The 16848-nt window shown below is 36.0% G+C and overlaps 1 protein-coding gene and 1 long non-coding RNA gene across 2 annotated transcripts; one reads left to right on the forward strand and one right to left on the reverse strand.

The window, feature by feature from the left end:
- Positions 1-528: 528 nt before the first annotated feature.
- Positions 529-1408, reverse strand: LOC131180721 (uncharacterized). The gene is made up of 2 exons (XR_009149339.1): positions 1365-1408; positions 529-793 (listed from the first exon to the last, which is right to left on the reverse strand). It is a non-coding gene; the product is annotated as an uncharacterized LOC131180721 (long non-coding RNA).
- Positions 1409-3856: 2448 nt separating this feature from the next.
- Positions 3857-11504, forward strand: LOC110646734 (pleiotropic drug resistance protein 1). The gene is made up of 24 exons (XM_021800269.2): positions 3857-4440; positions 4704-4824; positions 4915-5003; positions 5105-5189; positions 5312-5471; positions 5587-5663; positions 5922-5975; positions 6081-6171; positions 6274-6575; positions 6668-6949; positions 7041-7357; positions 7450-7610; positions 7697-7800; positions 7888-8050; positions 8140-8247; positions 8336-8454; positions 8544-8876; positions 9154-9444; positions 9534-9617; positions 9721-9854; positions 10036-10263; positions 10380-10551; positions 10636-10890; positions 10997-11504. Exons 1-24 carry the CDS (start codon positions 4115-4117, stop codon positions 11255-11257), a joined length of 4317 nt encoding a protein of 1438 aa, XP_021655961.2. The 5' UTR covers positions 3857-4114; the 3' UTR covers positions 11258-11504.
- Positions 11505-16848: the final 5344 nt, after the last annotated feature.

A 16848-nucleotide genomic window follows, 5' to 3' on the forward strand; every position in this document is an offset into this window, starting at 1 on the left:
TTAATTTTGATATGAGCTCGAGTTTACAATAGACACACTCGTAATTCAAGACTCTATAAACTCTCAATTATGAAAAGGGTATAACAATAATTAATTAGTTCAATTTTGCTTTTATGGACAATATATACAATTTCTTTGATCCTTAAAAAAACAAAATATTGTAATTAAATAAAAATATTGTCAATTTCAAGTAAATGACTTAAAGTTTATTTTTTTTATTTGATTTTTATTTTTATTAAATTTTATTTTGAGTAATGACGTGAAGGATGTAATTTTTTTTTTTTTAGTATAATCGATTTTACTTATGATTCCAACTACAAGTGTCACGACCCAACCTATGGGCCGGCCCGGCACTAGGACCTGGGCCAGCTTAAAGCCCCCGAGGCCCGTAGTAAGCCTTAACTATTCATTTACCCAACTCTAAGGCCCATTTGGGCCCAATTTCAAGAAATCAACCGGACAGAGTCCCGCCATAAAATAGACCTACCAACGGGGAGTTTTTGACTCACCCGACCTGTAAACACAATAAAAAATCCATTGGGGAGCTCAGCTCACCCTCCACATACTCATATCATCATAATGATAAATGGGAGCTCAGCTTCCTCATCCAGTCCATCAAACATGCATATAATAATTTTACAGGTCCACAATAATAATTTAGTTTACAGACCCAAATCAAATAAACATTTCTAACACATGCGGAAATTCTAGGAGTAAATAAAATTACACAAATATTGATAAACAACCTGCGAGGAAAGGAAGCAGGTTAACCTCAAAAATATCCTCCTGTGGCCTGAAAAAATATTGAACAGGAGTGAGCGTTCGACTCAGAGAGTAAAATATCAATTTTAACCATAATCTCTATAACTATCTAAAACTAATGCACCCTGTAGAGTGAAATGCAACATCAACAACATTTTCACATCATAACATCAAAAAGGTAAATTTGGAGCACTCACGCACCCTGTAACATCAATCATAATATATGGGAGTGATCCCTATCTGACTCTCTTAAATTCAACACAGTGCCGTGAAGAACTCAGCTCGGACTTCCACTTAATAACCAAATCGGGGTCCCAGCGAAGAACTCAAGCCGTGTCTACCCCGAAGGACCGGGTCCCAGCGAAGATCTCAAGCCGTGTCTACCCGTCTTATCCATAGTCCACACCACATCACACGCACGCCAACGCACGCACACTGCTCCAAATTACCACAACAACATCCATGGCACGCTAACAGTTATGAATGCAACATAAATCGTGCCTAGAGTTTAACTACATAAATATATGCATATAAGTGATGCATGAGCATGCTTGAACATATAATAATATCGAAATTACAATTAAAATTAATGTTTTACTCACAGACTTGACGATGGTCACTGAGGCGGCTGGGCGGAGGAAGAAGGTCATCGGCTCACGACAATTTTATTACAATAATTTAATAAATTAGACTAAATAAAAACAAAGAAAAAGTCCAATACGTCCAAAGTCGTGCAGAAAATCGGCAGTCTCCCTATACCTAGGACCTGCCCAACTTGCAAAAGGGCTCAAAACACACTTCTATATTCACAATCCATATGTCCACAACTCAATCCCATCACACAGCCCCTCCTGGGCCCATCAAATCAATCATCCATCACAATATGTAAAATTTCAATTTAGTCCTTATAATTGACCATTTTTGCAAAAACTGCCCAAATCAGCTCTAAAAATTCTAAAACTTTGCCCCGCGGTCCTTAGCAATATTACTAAGCGATTGCAAAAAGAATCATAATTTTCTAAGTTACCACGAATATTTTATGGATTTTTAATCCTATTTAAGCACTAGAAAATTACGTAAAAACAATGTTCGGGTTTACCTTTGCCGATTCCGACTTCGGGGACGCGCTCGGGTTGTCTGACAATGGGGGAGGGGGGGGGGGTAGCCAAAACCTCGGTGCAATTCGGAGACTTTTCCGTGCAGTGCATGCGCCGAATTTCGAGACCATCAATCGTCGAATTTCCGCGAATCGAGGATACCTACACGAAGCCCATAACACGGGGGTTAGTACATAAATTTTTCAGAATTTTCTAAGCTCATTAAATGCTCGGAAAAACACTGCGAAGTTCCGTGGGACCCACCGAAAAACGGTGTCAGAAAAATTTGAAATTTATGTCGCCGCGAAGCTCTCGACGAATGGAGCGTACTGGTACCATCGGTTTTCTCGTGGGATTCACGGTTTTCGAGAAATCTAGCCCAAAAGTCGAAATGGGCTAAAAACTTCCCGAGCAAAAATTGGACAAACCGTTCAATGGATTTCGGCGTTCTTGGTGTCTATGGAAAGCTCTCGCCGAGTAGATGATTTTAGACACAAGACCCGGTCCAATTGGTGGCCGGATCGACCGGATTTTGGCCGGGGAAGTCGAAAGCCTTGTGAGCGAGGAGGGAATTCCGGCCGTTTAGGCGGTCGGTGGCCGGGAGGCTGGGAGGCGGCGTCGGTCGGCTGGGGTGGCAGGGGGAGGTGGCTGGCCGTGGCGAGGCGGAGAGAGAAAAGAGAGAGAGAAGGGGAGGAGGTCGACGCGCGCGGGGAAGGAAAGAAGAAGAAGGAAAAGGCCGGTCCGATTCGATCGGTCCGATCCGGTCCGGTTCGATTCGGCCGGTCTGATTCAAGATACAAAATTTTGAATTTTTTACTCTGCCTCGAAACTGAAAACGAGGTCCAAAAATTCAGAAAAAATTACAGAAAACTCAGAAAAATACGTAGACTCCAAATATATTTTTAATTTTACCACGTGGTCTTTAAATTAATTTTTAAAATCATCAAAGTTTATATTTTCGGAAAATCGAACCCGATTTTTAAAATCCGAAAAATCTCAAAAAAATTTCTAAAATTTAAATAAAATTAAAATACCAAAAATGCTCATAAATTTAAAATTTTTGGGGTGTTACAACAAGTAAAAGGAGATTTTTAAATTTTAAAATTATGATTTTTTTTTGAATATTTTTGAAGACTTTCATAAATTTTTATTTGTCAACTCATCAAATAGATGAATTAAATATTTTTTTTCCTATAAAATATTAAAAAAAATCCTTTTTATACCTTTTAAACAACAAAAATTTGAAAATTCTTAAAATTATAATAAATTTTACTTTCAAAAATTTAATTTTAATAAATCTTATTTTATTATAACCGCTCTTAAATAAAATGTTGGAATTATGGAGCCACATAATTTTGTTAATCCTTTAAATTATTAAATACATTTCTTAAAAGAAATTCTTTTATACATAAAATTTTATTAGGTTTAATGGTTTTGGTATTTTTCATTTACTGGATCATTATATAATTTTTTATTATATAAAAAAAATTGGAAAAAATATTCATTTAAATATAAGTAGAAAAGAAATAAGGGAACCCAATAGTGCCAATTGCCAAAGAAAAAGGTTAGACACACGTTAAAGAAGCAGCCAGGTGCTACTCGTTTCAAATATTTATTTTATTATTATTATTATTATTTTATATTTACAAGTATAAATTCAATCCTGATCTTATAAATAAAATTTATTTGAATTTGCTCTACATCACTAATTTGATTGCTTATTAATTGAAAGTATAATTTAATATATAATTTAATTATTTTTTATAATTAATATATTAAAATAATATTTTTAAGCAATAATTCAAATATCAATGTCAAATGCTACAGCGGTTCCAGCTAGCGTCAAGGCCTGGAAACTTTGAACTGACTTTTCTTTTCATTTTCTAGGTACTTTTGGTTAATTTCATTAATTTAAAATAATATATGTTTTTAATCTAAAATTTTTCTTTTTGATTGTGTGTTTCCACATAAAAATAAAGTTTGCCAAGTTTGAAAAAAAAAAGAAAGAAGAGTTTGAATGTTCTTCGGCCGCCAGTCGTACGGTCCTTTCCCTATAAAAGGCTCTTCCTCTTCAACTCGTTCTTGCAGACAGAGAAACCCAATTCACATTTTTGTGTGTGCTTTAAGCTCAAGAACTTAAATTTGGGATTTCTTTAATTCTTTTTCTGAAATCAAGAACGTAAACAGAGTAATAATTCCTGTTTGTGCTGGTGGGTTTTAGTTGTTTTTGGTTCTGAAGTTCTAAACCTCTTCCAATGGAGGGAGATCATTACAGAGCAAGTACTAGTTTGCGAAGAGGGAGCTCTTCTGTATTTAGAAACAATGGGTTGGATGTTTTTTCAAGATCTTCACGAGATGAAGACGATGAAGAGGCTCTAAAATGGGCTGCGCTTGAGAAGCTACCTACCTATGATCGTCTGAGGAAAGGTATCTTGGTTAGTGTATCCAAAGGTGGAGCTAATGAGATCGATGTAGACAATCTTGGATTTCAAGAAAGGAAAACTTTGTTAGAGAGGTTGGTCAAAGTTGCTGAAGAGGATAATGAGAAGTTCTTGTTGAAGCTTAAGAACCGTATTGACAGGTAAAGATTTCTCCATCTTCTCTGTTTCTTGTTCGTGAAAATGTTGGAATGGATGGAACATGTATCGCAGAAAATTGGTTTTCATTATACGAACTGTGAGATGGCATGTTAAATTAGCTTGAAAGACATACTATATCAGAAACAGAAAAGATTTATAAGCAGAGGAGCTCTGCTCTGTTTATTTTGGTTGTTTAAGTTTCCATTCTCTTGTATATGTGATCTGAATATTTTGTAATTATTTATCTTCTTTCTTGGCATTTTAGGGTTGGAATTGAAATTCCAACTATTGAAGTCCGGTATGAGCATCTAAATATTGAAGCAGAAGCTTTAGTGGGAAGTAATGCTTTGCCTTCATTCCTTAACTTCACGATGAGCATTGCAGAGGTAAGAAGATGCAAAAGTTTAAAGTCAGAGTCATGATAACTTTTTTTTCTGTTCTTACAAGCTAATTAATTTGTACCTTTGATTTTGAAGGTTTTCTTGAATTGTCTTCATGTCCTTCCAAATAGAAAGAGACCACTGACCATCCTTAAGGATGTTAGTGGAGTCATCAAGCCATCAAGGTCAGATGAGAATGACCTGAAAATCTGATTGCTTAGGATTTTCCTAATTTGAACTGAAATTTCCATATCCATTTCTAATCTTTTCAGTATGTATACTGCAGAATGACTTTGCTTCTGGGTCCTCCAAGCTCTGGGAAGACCACTCTCTTGTTGGCACTGGCTGGGAAGCTTGATCCTAATCTGAAGGTAGTGATAAGAATTCTTGCAAATTTATATCTTTAATGAGAACTCAGCTACTTAATGTTTCTTTCTTTTTTTTTTGGCTTTGTTATTCATCTTAAGTTTGTGATGTTGAATTTATCTTTCAGGTTTCTGGTAATGTGACATACAATGCTCATACATTGAATGAGTTCATACCCCAGAGAACAGCTGCCTATATCAGTCAACATGATCTCCATATTGGAGAAATGACTGTAAGAGAAACTTTGGCATTTTCAGCCAGATGCCAAGGAGTTGGAACCCAACATGGTTAGATCACAGCACCAGATCTTTTCTTTTCTTCTGTAAAGCTGTTTTAATGATGCATTGCGGTGACCTGTGTACACAATATAAACTGAAAAGTTGAAATTTTTGTGATTTGCAGAAATGTTGGCAGAATTGTCGAGAAGAGAAAAGGCAGCAAATATTAAGCCTGACCCCGATCTTGATGTCTTCATGAAGGTGAGGGAAGTTACTACTAGTGAACAAAAAATATTCAGTTAAACAAAAAGACCAATGGCTTGAATATTATAACCATATTCCACTTTTTTACGTTCAACTCCTGCCATGTCAATGAAAATTTCTTTTATCAATTCTTTGTAATCGTTTACATAAGTGGTGCTTATGTTTTGGGTCAATTAGAAGCGTTTCTGTAATAGAATATGTTGGATTGGCAACAAAGTAATTAATTTCCATCTTCTTTCATCTTTGAAATCATAGGCAGCAGCAACAGAAGGTCAGGAGACCAGTGTCGTCACAGATTATGTTTTGAAGGTAGCCATCAACGTGGAGTATTCTCATATCTTAGAAGATCTTTCAAAATCCACGCATATGATATCCCATAAGTTGTTTAATGTCATTCTCTCTTAAATTTTTCAGATATTAGGATTGGATATCTGCGCAGATACTCTTGTAGGGAATGAAATGATAAGGGGCATCTCTGGAGGACAAAGGAAGCGTGTTACAACAGGTAAATAATATAACCTCCATTAGTCTATTTCTGGCATCAAAGAACTATTGATACTTATCATTTCCATCATGTAAATGAAAATCTACGACAATCCAATTGTAGGTGAAATGCTGGTTGGACCTGCAAAGGCATTGTTTATGGATGAGATATCTACTGGCTTGGACAGCTCAACAACTTTCTCAATTATTAACTCACTAAGGCAATCCATTCACATTCTAAATGGAACTGCTGTCATCTCCCTTCTTCAGCCAGCACCGGAGACTTATAACCTCTTCGATGATATTATTCTACTCTCAGATGGCCAGGTTGTGTATCAGGGTCCTCGTGAGCAAGTGCTTGGGTTTTTTGAATATATGGGCTTCAGGTGTCCTGAAAGGAAAGGCGTTGCTGACTTCTTGCAAGAGGTAATTAATTTATGGTTTTCAGTTACATCCTCAATAAGAAGAATCTTGCATGTGAATTTGCGTAACCTTTGTGCATAATGAATTCATTCCAGGTGACATCAAAGAAAGATCAGCAGCAGTATTGGGCACGTAAAGATCAGCCTTACAGGTTTGTCACAGTAAACGAATTTGCTGAGGCATTCCAATCATATGAAGTGGGAAGAAGAATTGCAGAAGATCTTTCAGTTCCATTTGATAGGACCAAGAACCACCCAGCTGCTTTGACAACCAAACACTACGGTGTTGGAAAGATGGAGCTGCTTAAAGCGAACCTCTCAAGAGAATACTTGCTCATGAAAAGGAATTCGTTTGTGTACATCTTCAAGCTCACCCAAGTAATTATCAACAGAGCATGGATTATACCATTTTCAGTTTCCAAATTTTGTATACGGGCTAATGATTTCTCCCTATTTTCTCTTCTACCAGCTTATAGTGATGGCAACCATTGGTATGACGCTCTTCTTTAGGACTGAGATGAAACGGGATACTCTTGAAGATGCAGGAGTTTATTTGGGTGCTTTGTTCTTCTCCCTGATCACCATCATGTTTAATGGTATGGCGGAGCTATCCATGACAATTGCTAAGCTTCCTGTATTCTACAAGCAAAGGAACCTCCTATTCTTTCCTGCATGGTCATATTCAATTCCCTCATGGATCCTTAAAATTCCTGTCACATTTGTGGAAGTTGGCGTTTGGGTGTTCATCACTTATTATGTCATTGGATTTGATCCCAACGTTGGAAGGTAAGAGAAAGAAAAAGAATTTCACTTGATATTCTGTTCTATTTTCTCTGCTTTGATTTGGTTGATATAATAATGTGATATATTTTCTGCAGGTTATTTAAGCAGTATATGCTGCTTTTACTTGTGAACCAGATGGCCTCTGCTCTTTTCCGATTTATCGCTTCAGTTGGAAGGAACATGATTGTTGCTAATACATTTGGTTCATTTGCACTTCTTACTCTTTTTGCATTGGGTGGCTTTATCCTGAAACGACGTAAGATTAGTGTACATGTGTTATATAGAGATCAAATCTTTCTTACAATGAACCTGAAATACATTTTTTCTTTTCTTATACAACAGCGGAGATAAAGAAATGGTGGATCTGGGGTTACTGGATATCACCACTGATGTACGGGCAGAATGCAATTGTTGCTAATGAGTTTCTTGGGCACAGTTGGAATCATGTAATTTCCATGAGCTAACCACATCAATGTTTTTGCATTTGCATCTCCATAACCAACTGATACCTGAACTTATTTTACAAATTGCAGATTCCAGCAAATTCAAACTCAACAGAATCTCTAGGAGTTCAATTTATAAAAAATAATGGGTTCTTCCCACATGCATATTGGTATTGGTTGGGACTCGGGGCATCAGCTGGATATATATTTGTCTTCAATATACTTTACACTGTGGCTCTCACTTTCTTAGACCGTGAGTATCCGAGTATCCTAGCTATCTCAAAATCTCAAGATATCTGAAATGAGACCTCTTGTTGATATTTTGCAATTAATGAATGGCAGAATTTGAGAAGCCTCAGGCTATTATATCTGATGAGCCTGAAGAAAGAGAGAGAAGTGGAGGAGCCATTCAGTTATCACAGGTTGAAAGCAGTCATAGACACAACACAGGTAATAGACTTATTGATAATGGGTTCAGCTCAAGTCATTCCTTATGCTTCTATTAATTATCAATCTAAAAAGTTGAATTTACGTGCAGAGAGTGGGACAAGTGGAATTGATGAATCGAACCATAACAAGAAAAAAGGAATGGTTCTTCCATTTGAACCACATTCCATCACTTTTGATAATGTTATATACTCTGTTGATATGCCCCAGGTATCAAAAGTTAGGAAAATAGAACAATATCTTCTTTCATTGAAATATCATAAAGAGCAGAACTGATCTCGTTAAATTGAACTTTTCAGGAAATGAAAAATCAGGGAGTCGTTGAGGATAAGTTGGTGCTTTTGAAGGGTGTGAGTGGTGCTTTCAGGCCAGGTGTTCTCACAGCCTTAATGGGTGTTAGTGGTGCTGGTAAAACCACTCTGATGGATGTGCTAGCTGGCAGAAAAACTGGTGGATATATTGAGGGGGACATCAAGATTTCTGGTTATCCCAAGAAGCAAGAAACCTTTGCTAGAATTTCAGGATACTGTGAGCAAAATGACATCCACTCTCCACATGTTACTGTCTACGAATCCTTAGTCTACTCCGCTTGGCTTCGTCTACCCTCTGACGTCAACTCTGAAACCAGAAAGGTAGGCGTCAACGTTCAAAATAATTTTATCAAATCATATGCCTGTTCCTTTTAGCTTAATAAGTATCTGGGCAAGTTCAGTTTTACCTTATGCCCAATCCAACCTTTTAAGTTTAGATGAACCTGTTCAATCTAGCTGAGAATGCTTGCAAAGTTGATCTTAATTAAAGATCGCACCAGATAACTTGGGTTCATTCCATCTGTCTGCAACTCACTAAATGGGGGGTTTCCAGTTTAGCCACATTCAATTAACTTCATATTGAAAAATTTTGATTCAGATGTTTGTTGAAGAAGTCATGGAGCTTGTGGAATTGAATCCATTGAGACAAGCACTAGTTGGGTTGCCTGGTGTGAATGGTTTGTCTACCGAGCAGCGGAAGCGGCTAACCATTGCAGTTGAGCTGGTGGCAAACCCCTCTATAATATTCATGGATGAGCCAACTTCAGGGCTAGATGCAAGAGCTGCTGCAATTGTAATGAGAACAGTTAGGAACACTGTTGACACAGGAAGAACGGTTGTGTGCACAATCCATCAGCCAAGCATTGACATATTTGAAGCTTTTGATGAGGTAAGAAATGTTTAGCAGATCATAAGAATAAACGATTTATTTTGGTTTTTTCTGCCTATAAATGTAATGTATTCATTATGGCATTGCAGTTATTCTTGATGAAGAGAGGAGGAGAAGAGATATATGTAGGGCCATTGGGTCGCCATTCTTGTCATCTGATTAAATATTTTGAGGTATTTTTGATGTAGACAATAAAACAGTGTATTTGATGGATATCTTAAGAACCTTTATTCATACTAGATTGATGCTAATTCAGTTAACATTCTTCTTATCTAGGGAATTGAAGGAGTTAGCAAAATTACAGATGGTTATAATCCAGCAACTTGGATGTTGGAAGTTTCTAGCTCTGCACAAGAGTTATCTTTGGGGGTTGATTTTGCTAACATTTACAGGAATTCAGATCTTTACAGGTATACTTTTTTCCTTGAAAACCAAATGATTGATTGGTTAAACTGAGGAGTCTTCTATCACTGGCCAATATGTTCAGACAGGGGATATATTGGCACTTATTTAAAGAATATATATATATATATATATATATATATATTAATTTTTCTTAAATTAGTTGCTGATGGATGGCATATGATACAGGAGAAACAAAGCAATGATTCAGGAGTTAAGCAAGCCTGCTCCTGGTACAAAGGATCTCTATTTCCCTACACAATACTCGCAACCCTTTTTAACCCAATGTATGGCTTGCTTGTGGAAGCAATCTTGGTCATACTGGAGGAATCCACCATATACAGGCGTAAGATTTTGGTTCACAACCTTTATTGCCTTGATGTTTGGGACAATTTTCTGGGACCTTGGCTCCAAATTGTAAGTCATATGGAAGTACAAAAACAATCGAAAGTTTACCTTCCAATGGGATTTTTCTTTTCTGGTTCTGCCTTTTTTTTTTTTTAAATTTCTTATTCCCATTTTGGTTACTGCAGGGAAAAGGAAGGAGATCTTTCCAATGCAATGGGTTCAATGTACGTAGCTGTTCTTTTCCTTGGGGTGCAAAATTCATCATCTGTGCAGCCAGTTGTTGCTATTGAAAGAACAGTCTTTTACAGAGAGAAAGCTGCTGGAATGTATTCTGCCATGCCCTATGCCTATGCACAGGTAACAACTAATAAAAAACTAGGTATCAATTAGTTCATAGAATGTTGTGTATGTTCTGTTTACCCTAATTCATTTTTCTTGCAGGCCTTGATTGAGCTTCCCTATATTTTTACTCAAGCTGGAGTCTACAGTCTTATAACATATGCAATGATTGGTTTTGAATGGACTGCTGCCAAGTTCTTCTGGTATCTATTCTTCTTGTACTTCACATTGTTGTACTTCACCTATTATGGAATGATGGCTGTCGCCGTGACGCCAAACCACCACATTGCATCCATAATATCCTCAGCATTCTACGCAATATGGAATCTATTTGCAGGATTCATTGTTCCAAGACCTGTAAGTCTTCTGCAATTTGTAGTTCTTGCAAATGCTTGGTTTCTTTAAACAATAATCATCCTCTAAACTAACTTTGCGCTTTATTTGCCTCCCTGTTAAACTGCAGAAAATGCCTGTGTGGTGGAGATGGTACTACTGGGGATGTCCAATATCATGGACCCTGTATGGATTATTTGCATCACAGTTTGGTGATGTAACTAAACCGCTCGGGGAGACTGGTAAAACAGTTGAGCAATATGTGAGTGACTTTTATGGTATTAAGCATAATTTTCTGGGAGCATGTGCTGGTGTTATTATTGGAATCGACGCACTCTTTGCAGTTATTTTTGCCATTTCCATCAAGGCCTTCAATTTCCAGAGGCGGTAGAAATTTGCTTTGCTTTGCTCTTCTTTCAACTTAGGCTATTATAAAGGTTTTGTTCTATCAACAAGATGAGCAAGTAGTGAAGAACAAACTTGTCCAAGTTCTTGTATATTTTTCTTATTTTATTTTTAAATATCATGTAATGGTTGCAACTTTATAGGCTTTAACTACTTGCATACAAGTAGAAAGCTGCAAAGTTACAGTATGTTAGCAAGTGCAATATTTATTAAATTACATTTTTTTTACTTTATATCATAATGGTTCACTGTGCTCTTCTAATCTGTTGAACAGAACTCAAAAAAGAACTAAAAAAGGACCAGAAGAGCACAACATACTAGTTTAAAACAGAAGTTAACCAAGCTATAATGGAAATAGCTAAAGCATTTAATTTGAATGCTTTGTATTCTAGAACTAAAATAGTCCATGGTAACTGAGGAGGATATTAATGCCATGCCACCACAATTAGATCATGATGGCCAATGTGATGATAATTTAAGGACTCATGAGTGTGACCATGTTGTGTTGGTGATGTAGCTTTCATGAATAATGACACTTTTTTTTATAATATTAAGGAAAAAAAATCATGATGATGATGTTGTTGTTAATGCAAATATTAATATGGATGGTGATATGTAAATATTAACATGCATGGTGATAATGTAAATATGCATGCTGGGGATGAGGGAATAGAGACAAGTGAGGTAGAAATAGAAAAACAAAAGGAACACGTCCAACAAGGGTAAAGGTAGAGATTGATCTAATTGATAATGATTATGATATGGAAGATGGAGATGAAGATGTACAACATGTGTGGCATGGAGTCAAAAAGCCCTCTGGCCAAAGGAAGTAAAGAGGGAATAAGTTCAAGGGGGCATTGAGGCTAGTCTAGTGTTAAAGGTAGGTGATGTATATAGATTATGAATATGGTAATTCAGCTGATTTACATATTGAGTCAAATTCTTTTGGGAGGAACATGTTAAATTTTGATGGTTTAATAGTGAGATGGATATTAGGGATCCAACATTCAAGGTTGGTATGATTTTTTCTAATAAGTTCTAATAGATTCAAGATTCAATATATGCCCAATGGCATGTAATTCAACTACAAGAATAAAGTAAGCCTTTGTTTGGATGTGTGGAAATTGAGGGAAGGAAAATAAAGAATGATTAACATTTTCTTTGTTTGGAAAGGAAGAGAAAATAAGGGAAGGATGAAAACTAATATTTATTTCCCACTCGATATTTTTTCTCTTTCTGAAGTGTAAAATGTGTGAAAAATAAAGGAGAAGGAAAATAAAGAATGATTAACATTTTCCTTTGTTTGGAAAGGAAGAGAAAATAAGAGGAGGATGAAAAATAGCCCTAATTTTCCACTTATTATCTTCCCTTCAAAATGTAAAATGTGTGGAAAATAGAGAAGGAAAATAAAGAATGATTGACATTTTTCTTTGTATGGAAAGGAAGAGAAATTAAGAGAAGGATAAAAAATAACCCTAATTTTCCACTTGTTATTTTCTCTCTAAAGTGTAAAATGTGTGGAAAATAGAGAAGGAAAATAAAAAATGATTGATATCTTTCTTTGCATAGAAAGGAAAAGAAAATAAGAGAAAGATGGAAAATAACCCTTATTTTTCAATTGTTATTTTCTCTCTTCAAAGTGTAAAATGTGTGGATAATAGAGAAGGAAAATAAAGAATGAATGACATTTTCCTTTATTTGGAAAGAAAGAGAAAATAAGAGAAGGAAGGAAAATAACTGTAATTTTCCACTTGTTATTTTCTCTTCAAAGTGTAAAATGAGTGAAAAATAAAGAAGGAAAATAAAGAATGACTGATATTTTTCTTTGTTTGGAAAGGAAGAGAAAGTAAGGGGAGGATGGAAAATAACCCTCATTTTTCACCTATTGTTTTCTCTTCAATTTTCTCTCCAAATTGAAGAGAAAATAACAAAAGTGTACATTCAATATGAAATTACAAAATTACTTAACTCAACTTAACTCAACTAAGCCTTTATCTCAAAAATTTATTGGGGTTAGCTATATAGATTCTTTTTCTCCACTCTAAAAAATTTTGGGTTAAATCCTCGGAAATGTGTAATGCTTCTAGGTTATATTGTACTACTTTCCTTCAAGTCAGTTTAGGTCTATCCCTTCATTTCTTTCTATCCTCTAACCCAATGTGCTCTACTTGTCTAACTGGAGCCTCCGTATATTTACGCTTCACATAACCAAACCACCTTAATCTCCCTTCTCTCAACTTATCCTCAATCGGCACCACTCCTACCTTTTTCTCTAATATTCTCATTACAGACTTTATCTAGTCTAGTATGGCCACTCATCCACCTTAACATTCTCATCTCTGTAATTCGTATCTTAGAGATATATGACTTCTTCATTACCCAATACTCACTACCATATAACCTGGCCGGTCGTATGGCTATACAATAAAATTTTCCTTTCAACTTGTTGGGAACTTGCGATCACATAAAACTCCCGCAGCATGTCTCCACTTCAACCATCTGAATTTAATCCTATGACTAACATCCTCCTCACATCCCCCATCTACTTGAAGGATTGAGCCGAGATATTTAAAGCAATTACTTTGGGGCAATACCATTCCATCCAAACTAACTCCTTCCTTATCACTAGTTTGGCCTTCACTGTACTTGCAATGCATATATACTGTTTTCATTCTACTTAACTTAAAGCTCTTTGACTCTAGAGTACTTCTCCAAAGCTCTAGCTTTTTATTGACTCCTTCTCGCGTCTCATCTATCAGAACTATGTCATCCGCAAATATCATGCACCAAGGGATACTCTCTTATATATGTTTTGTCAATTCATCTATAATTAATGTAAAAAAGTAAGGGCTTACAGCTAAACTTTAGTGTAATCTAACTGAGATATGAAAATCTCTTGTGTCCCCTCTCTCTGTGTGCACAATAGTAGTTGCTCCTTTATACATATCTTTCAACACTTGTATGTACCTAATAAATACTCTCTTTTGTTCTAACACTCTATATAAGACATCTCTTATAACACTATCATAAGCCTTCTCCAAATCGATAAAAACCATGTGTAGATCTTTCTTCACATCTCTATATTTCTCCATCAAGCTTCTAATGAGAAAGATCGCTTCCATAGTTGAACGGCTGGGCATGAAGCCAAATTGATTAGAAGAGATGGAAGTGTCATGACGTAGTCGATATTTCACAACTCTCTCCCATAGCTTCATAATATGGCTCATGAGTTTAATTCCTCTATAGTTTGAGCAACTCTGTATGTCTCCCTTATTTTTAAAAATAGGTACTAAAATACTCCTCCTCCATTCATCAAGCATTTTCTTTGAATTTAGAATCTTATTAAATAATTTAGTTAACCATGCCACTCTCATATCTCCTAAACACTTCTACACTTCAATTGGTATTCCATCGGGTCCACATGCTATACCCACTTTCATTCTCTTAAGTGCTTCCATTACTTCTGAAGATCTAATCCTTCTAGTATAATTTGCATTCTTTTCTATTGCTCTGTAGTCTATATTCACACCATTATCACTTTGACTATTATTAAAAAAATCATTAAAATAATTTCTCAATCTTTCTTTAATGTCTTCATCTTTCACCAATATTTTTCCTTCTTTATCCTTAATGCACTTAATTTAATTGAGATCTTGACATTTCTTTTCTCTCCTCCTTGCTAATCTATAAATATCTTTCTCCCATTTTTTAGTTCCAAGTTTTTCATATAACTTTTCAAAGGTCTGCGCTTTTGCTTGACTAACTGCCTTTTTTGTCTCTTTATTTGTTATCTTATACTGTTCATATGCCTCATTATTGTCATACTTAGGTAATTTTTTATACCATTCTCTCTTTCTCTTCACTGCCTTTTGTACTTCCTTATTCCACCACCATCTCTCTTTTGAGGATGATCTATGTCCTCTAGACTCTCCAAGTACTTTTCTAGCTACTTCTCTAATCTTTGATGCCATTTGTATCCACATACCATTGGCCTCCACATCCAGCTTCCATGCTTCGAACTCAAGAAGTTCATTTTTGAACTTCACTTGTTTTACTCCTTTGAACTCCTACCACTTTGTTCGAACTACAATATTTCTTCTAGCCTTACTGGAATTGTTCCTAAACTTGACATCCAAGACCACTAACCGATGTTGACTTATTAAAGCTTCTCCCGGAATGACCTTGCAATCCTTACATAGAGCTCTATTTGTCTTCCTGGTTAAGAGGAAGTCAATTTGGCTTTTATGTTGTACACTTTTGAAAGTCACTAAATATGACTCCCTTTTTGTAAAGTAGGTATTTGCTAGTATTAGGTCGTACGTCATAGCAAAATCTAAGATAATTTTGCTCCCCTCATTTCAGCTACCAAAACCAAAACCTCCATAAACAATCTCATAACCTTGTCTATTACTTCCTACATGTCCATTGAAATCTCTACCGATGAAAATATTCCCTTCATTCGGTATGCTTTGCATTAGATCATTCATATCTTCTCAAAATCTTTGTTTACTCTCACTATCTAGTCCTATTTGTGGGGTATAAGCACTAACTATATTTATTGTTTCTCCTTCTAGTACTAGCTTTACTAGTATAATTCTATTTCCTACTCTTTTCACAGCTATTATGGCATATTTCAATGTCCTGTCTATGATTATGCCCTCTTCATTCATGTTCCTCTCATTTCCGGTAAATCACAGTTTGTATCCAAAATTACCCATTTTCTTGCTTTTCTCTCTTATCCATTTAGTCTCCTAAATGCAAGTAATATTCATCCTTCTCCTTTTCAAAGTATCCACAAGCTCTATTAATTTTCCTGTAAGTGATCCAACATTCCAAGTACCAACTCTGATTCTTCTACTATCCTATTCCTTCCTAATTGATCTCCTTCTATGATATCTTATATTATTTTCTATGCCTATCTTGTATATTGTTCTACTATCTGTCCTACTATCTGTCTTATGGACTAACTTCTTTATCCACATCTGTCCATAATGTAGGAACCCTTTGTCACGACCCAACCTATGGGCCGGACCGGCACTAGGACCTGGGCCAGCCTAAAGCCCCCGAGGCCCGTAGTAAGCCTAACTGTTCATTAACCCAACTCTAAGGCCCATTTGGGCCCAGTATCAAGAAAACAAACGGACAGAGTCCGGCCATAAAATGGACTTTTCAACGGGGAGTTTTCGACTCACCCGACCTGTAAACACAATAAATACTCAATTGGGGAGCTCAGCTCACCCTCCACATACTCATATCCTCATAATAATAAATGGGAGCTCAGCTCCCTCATCCAATCCATCAAACATGCATATCATTATACGTTTACAGGTCCAACATGATAATAATATTACAGACCATAATCAATAAATACTTCTAACACATGCGGAAATTCTAGGAGTAAATAAAATTACACAAATATTGATAAACAACCTGCGAAGTAGAAAAGCAGGTTAACCCAGAATAAAATATCCTCCTGTGGCCTGTAAAAATTTTTGAACAGGAGTGAGCGTTCGACTCAGAGAGTAAAATATCAATTTTAACCATAATCTCTATAACTATCTGTAACTAATGCACCCT

The sequence above is a fragment of the Hevea brasiliensis genome, chromosome 1 (genome assembly GCF_030052815.1).
Source record: "Hevea brasiliensis isolate MT/VB/25A 57/8 chromosome 1, ASM3005281v1, whole genome shotgun sequence".
In the NCBI taxonomy this organism is placed as follows: Eukaryota; Viridiplantae; Streptophyta; class Magnoliopsida; order Malpighiales; family Euphorbiaceae; genus Hevea; species Hevea brasiliensis.

Bases quoted from the DNA above. Each gene is read 5' to 3' on its own strand.
- LOC110646734 (XM_021800269.2), top strand. From the start codon at position 4,115: ATGGAGGGAGATCATTACAGAGCAAGTACTAGTTTGCGAAGAGGGAGC. The intron at 5,472-5,586 runs GTTAGATCACAG...TGTGATTTGCAG, and splicing joins AGGAGTTGGAACCCAACATG to AAATGTTGGCAGAATTGTCG. The intron at 5,664-5,921 runs GTGAGGGAAGTT...TTGAAATCATAG, and splicing joins ATCTTGATGTCTTCATGAAG to GCAGCAGCAACAGAAGGTCA.